Raw genomic sequence first — 5,587 nt, 5'->3', positions numbered from 1 at the left:
GTTCTGGCCTCCACCTTTGCCTTGGTTGGGATAGACCACCACGTGATCCACCAGCGCCTGGTCCACTAGGACATTGTGGCACACCACTAACGTGTTCTGCTTCCTGGTGCACACGAAGTAGCACTTGGGTCACGCCCATCTTTGGTTTCCGGGCCATCTACACAGATGCCCGTGGCCTGTACTTTCGGCCTACTCAGCAAAGCATCAGACCGAGTGTTGGCGTTGCTTTTGCCTTCGAGCTCGGTTCCTTCATCTGCTGTGTTGCCTGCTGCTTCTTCTTATGGTGCCCCGGCTGAATGTCCTCCAAGCGTCGTGGATGTGACCGTTGCAGTAGCACTTATGTCAGTAGCATCGACATAAGTTCTCGGATTACCATCCATGTCTGCAGCAAGACTGCTTCTCCATGGCCGACCACACGTGGCAATCGCTGCGTCCGCTCCAGCGAAGTTAGCACTTATGCCCGTGGCATCAATGTAAGTTTCGGAATCACCCCCGCGTCCATAGCATCGCCACGAGTTTCCGAACCACGATCTTGAGAGCGAACTTTTTCTTCACGGAGCGCGACAATTTCTTTAGCCGACGCTTGAAGAACTGGATCCTCATGGTCCACCAGTTCACACATCAACATCATGTCACTTTCATCACCTTGCTGGGTCACGAGCACCTTCTCGTTCGGGGAATTCTTGAACTCTGACTTGAAGTGCCCTAACAGATTACAGTTGTAGCAGCGGATCTTCTTTTTGTCGAACTTTTTCTTCCTTGGCTTCTCCGGCTGTTCGTCGGTGTCCTTCGCGGGACGGTACTTTCCACTGCTACTGGACGCCTTGTCGAAATTGTTCTCCTTGGAAACGATTGCCTGCCACTGAGCACGCGTTAGCATCAGGTACTCATCCTGATTCGCGTCGCCGTAACTCAATTTCATCCGCTCGTCATGCGCCTTGAAGCGACCAACCAGATCATCCAAGTGAGAGTCTTGAGATCAACACATTGCTCGATCGCTGACATAATCGGCATGTAGCGCGGTGGAGCGGCACGTAGGAAACGCCTGACCACGGAGATGTCCTCTAGCTTCTCCCTGAGACCGCGAATCCCGTTTACCATCAAGGCAACCCTCGCTGCGAAAGCGTCCACCGTCTCGTCCTGTCCCATCCTCAGATTCTCGTAACTTTTTAGCAAAGTTTGCAAGTTCGCCTCGCGCACACGCGAGTGCCCCAGATGCAATGTCTTGAGTGTGTCCCGCGCCTCCTTCGCTGATGTCTTCGAGATTAGATATTGTTGCACGTCCACCGGCATCACCGAGCAGATGGCCGTGATAGCCTGACGATCCTTCCGATACAAGGCACCACCCTTCAGGTACTCCTCACCGCCGGGGTCGACGGCTTCCCAGAGCTCATTGGCCTCGAGCGCCCACTCCATCATGGTCGTCCACACCACGAAGTTCCCACGGTCGAATCGTGGATACCCCGATCTCACCAGAGCAGCAATTACTTTAGCCACACCAGAGTACTCCGCCAGCTGCTTGGTCTTCTCGTCGTCCGACATGACCTCCTGTTACTAGACGATCAACCTTGCTCTGATACCAATTGTTGGCCCAGTCCCGACGCCGAGTACTTTTCGGCGACAGCGATATGACCGTCGACGAACGACGATGACGAACGAAGCTCGCTGACGAACTCGATGAAGTGCTTTATGCCGAGATGCACCGTTGTAAGCTAGCAACACCACGTACTAGCTTGATCGATTCCTTCAACTAGTATCAAAGGAATCGATCAAGCTAGTACGTGGTGTTGCTAGCTTACAACGGTGCATCTCGGCGTAAAGCACTTCATCGAGTTCGTCAGCGAGTTTCGTTCGTCATCGTCGTTCGTCGACGGTCATATCGCTGTCGCCGGAAAGTACTCGGCGTCGGGACTGGGCCAACAACAAGTGGAGTTGCTCTTATGTCTACTTGAACTGCAAGTAGTCGTGGAGTACCTTGGCCCCCGCGTCGCTCCCGCAGGGGCGACTCGGGCGGCGCCAACCCTAGCCCGCCGCCGGCCTCCCTCCCCCTTCTCCTCTACCTCGTCGCCACCGGAGAGGGTCGCCGGCATGCCGCGCGGCCGCCGAGGAAGGTGGCGGCGGGGATTTGCCTGCTCCGTCGCGGGGGGGGCTCCGGAGCCGAGGTGGCGGCCTCAGGTGGTGGCGCGACGCCGTCCTCAGCCAACGGCGGCCGCGGTTGCTGGCCGGCTGCCTTGGCCACGCGGGCAGCAAGGCGGCGGCGGGTTGAGGCTGCTGGACGCCGGGCCGTGGGGGCGCCCGTCCAGATCTGACGCCTTCGCCTCCAACACTCGGGTCCCCTTTCAGATCCGGACTTCGGTCGTCCCAGGCTGCCGGCGCCGGGTTTGAAGATGGGGCTGGGGGCGGTGAAGTGCCCGGAGAAATCCAGGCCGATTCAGCCGGCCACGATGGCGGCGACGCCCGCGGGCGCCGTCCCCTACCTGTAGGCGCCGTTATGGTACTCCCCTCCCCCTTTTGCCTTACTCCCCTGCTCGTTTCCGGGCGAAAGCCAAAATCCTTCTTGATTGGGCGGCAGGGACGCCCGTGGCGTCGTCACCTTCTTGAAGGTGCCGCCTTTGGTGAGTTTTGGGGCGTTGGCGAGCTCGCTCCGTTGGTAGGCGTTTGGCGGCTGCGTGGTCGGAGTCTGCGGTGTTTGGGATTCCTCCATTGCAGCTTTGTCATCAACAGTCTCATCGTGCATTTGCTTCTCCTCGTGTGCAATTCCCTCTCAGTGCCCAGGTTCCCCTTTGTTGAGCTCGGAGCTGCTTGTTGGCGGTGCTCTGGTTTGGTCTTCCCGGTGGCAACGGTGGCGGTTACTCATCTTAGCTCTTTGGAGAGCGTCTGTATCTTCCGACGGATCGGCGCCTCGTGCCAGGCGAGGGGGCTGGGAGCCCTTTTCGGAGATGAGGAGGTGGTTTCCGTTTTGACCTCAGCCCATGGAGCTGACAATGTGTTACTTCCAATCTGTTAGTTGTGTCTCCTCAAGGCCTTCTTGGTGTCTCTGAGCGGTGGACTGATCGGTGGAGGGCTTCATCCTCTTCAAGCTGCTCTTGGGCTTTAGTTTCTTCATCTTTGCTTGTAGGTTGTATGAAGCTAGCTAGCTGTTGCAGAGCACTATGTATCTCTTAGCTGTTTTGTTTTTTCTATTCCTGTAAGTGGGTTGATGATGTAATCTTGGCCGGTTGATGGCTTTGTTAATTCGAAGCCGGACTCGACTTGAGCCTTCGTTCTAAAAAAATTGTCCTGGCACCGCCAGCAACAACTACACCGGCGGCAGATCGAGCTGGCTCTGGCGACAATGGCGACACTTTGCCCGCCTTCTGCGGCTCGACATGGCACCGGCAGACCGGGCACGTCGCATGAGAGTGGAACCACATGTCGATGCGCCCGACGTGGAACGTGTGCGCGCACATCGGTAGCCGCCGCACCTTCTCCCCGCCGGACAGAGCCTTCAGGCAAACCGCGCACTGGGCCTCGCGATTGCCGGCACCGGCCGAAGCTGCGGCGCCGTACACGAACGCTGGCATGGCCGGAATGGACGCCTGTGGTAGGCCGCCCCGCTCGACGGCCGCCGTGGCCTCGTCGTGCACGAACACCACCGGCCCGGCCAGCAAGCGGCCGGTGCATGTGATCACGAACAAGATCGCGCGGTAGAGCGCCAGCGCGATCCACACGTACCTGACGAACGCGGAGAGGAGGACGAGGAGCAGGAGCACCGGGTACGACGCGAGCACCAGCGCGCTGCCCTGCCCGACGTCGAAGACCCCGCCGCCGCGCGCCTGCCACGGGAGGTCCGCTAACGACGACAATGACGACATGGTTGGTCGAAGGCTTCGTGCGTGCAATGCTTGCGACTTGTGAGCTAGTGCAACGCTTGTGAACTGTGACGAGTTGATGGCGCCCTCGTCGACAGTTTTGTAGGCTGAGGAAGTGAGGATTAAGCCTCTAGAAGAACCGGATAATGCCTTTCGTTGACGGCGCATGCAGCTGCATCTAAGGCAGGGCGGATTTGAGTTGTTTATTATTGAGCAAGCAAGGTCGCCTCTGGCATTTGAATTTAGTCCTAGACTAGATATTGTGATCTTGGATAATATATAATAATCGAATGCCAATTAGGGCCGGTTCTTCTTTTAGCACGGAGGCCTCCATGGATTGACGACAAAATGCAGGGTATATATCCCTGTTAGGATGATCTCCACCGTGTGGGCCCAACGGCCCACCGGGCCATTAGATCCGCGCCTTGATCCGGGGCGCTCAACCTACTATGGTTGACGGGCCCCTGTCACCTGCACTATATAAAGAGGTGGGGCCGCGGCTCGCAATATGAGGTTCGTCGCGACGCCGTACACCCCACACTAGTAGAAAAAGAGGCTTCCATACGCCCCCATTAGTCCCAAAACAATCGAACCGCGACAAAAGGGGCCTTTAGTCGCGGTTCGGGAGGAGACCCGCGACCAACTATCTGGGCCCAGCGCGCTCGGTCAACAGCTGGCGGACGGGAGGGGCTTTAGTCCCGGTTGGCCTGGCCAACCGGGACTAAAGGTCCCCGAAGGCCTTTAGTCGCGGTTGGCTAGGCCAACCGGGACTAAAGGCCCATCCAGCTGGCGGACGGGAGGGGCTTTAGTCCCGGTTGGCCTGGCCAACCGGGACTAAAGGTCCCCGAAGGCCTTTAGTCGCGGTTGGCCAGGCCAACCGGGACTAAAGGCCCATCCCTATATATAGGACTCAGCTCACTTCACAATTTTCAGAAGGGGGTGGTGGGTTTGCTTTTGGTTCCTCCTATGCACACAAGGCGTTCGATGAAATGCCCGAGAGCCTGAAACAAACATGATATGAAGTGTCCGAGCCACACTTGAGCTTTCTCATTTATATTTCCTCCGCGATCGCGGTTAGCAACTTGAACCTTTCATGTGTCATTGATAAAATACGCATGTGTGTAGTTCATTGTTTAATTTGTATTATTTCTAGCTAGTTAGTTTAACAAATGCATGATGGTTAATTATATACTTTATATAATAATAATGCAGATGAATCGGCAATGGATGTACGGTCCCCGACTCTCCGGCGAGTTCACTACGGGTTTGAAAGATTTCCTCGTAGTGCCAAATGCGAACAAGCAGCAAGGTTTTATTATCTGTCCATGTGCTGTCTGTAAGAATCAGAAGGGTTACTCCTCCTCAAGAGACGTTCACATGCACCTGCTTCGGCACGGTTTCATGCCAAGCTATAATTGTTGGACCAAGCATGGAGAAAGAGGGGTTAGAATGGAAGAAGATGAAGAAGGGGATGATATCGATGACAACTATCATGATCATTTCGGTGATACTTTCATGGAGGATGATGCTGAAGGTGGGGAAGGGTTAGGTGAAGGTGAAGAAGAGGCACATGATGAGCCCGCTGATGATCTTGGTCGGACCATTGCTGATGCACGGAGACGCTGCGAAACTGACAAGGATAGGGAGAATTTGGATCGCATGTTAGAGGATCACAAAAAGTCGTTGTATCCAGGATGCGATAATAGTCTGAAAAAGCTGGGCTGCACACTGGATTT

The 5,587-nt window shown here is 55.9% G+C and overlaps 1 protein-coding gene across 1 annotated transcript; it reads right to left on the bottom strand.

The window, feature by feature from the left end:
* Positions 1 to 3,230: 3,230 nt before the first annotated feature.
* Positions 3,231 to 3,854, bottom strand: LOC123159806 (RING-H2 finger protein ATL39-like). Its single transcript, XM_044577629.1, has one exon. The coding sequence runs from the start codon at positions 3,852 to 3,854 to the stop codon at positions 3,231 to 3,233; it is 624 nt and encodes a 207-aa protein (XP_044433564.1).
* Positions 3,855 to 5,587: the final 1,733 nt, after the last annotated feature.

The sequence above is a fragment of the Triticum aestivum genome, chromosome 1D (assembly GCF_018294505.1).
Source record: "Triticum aestivum cultivar Chinese Spring chromosome 1D, IWGSC CS RefSeq v2.1, whole genome shotgun sequence".
Taxonomy (NCBI): domain Eukaryota; kingdom Viridiplantae; phylum Streptophyta; class Magnoliopsida; order Poales; family Poaceae; genus Triticum; species Triticum aestivum.
The sequence above is the reverse complement of the archived record's forward strand: the minus strand, read 5'-3'. Positions and strand labels throughout refer to the sequence as shown.

What these genes read in the sequence shown, in the direction of transcription:
- LOC123159806 (XM_044577629.1), bottom strand. Translation starts at nt 3,854, where the DNA reads ATGTCGTCATTGTCGTCGTTAGCGGACCTCCCGTGGCAGGCGCGCGGC.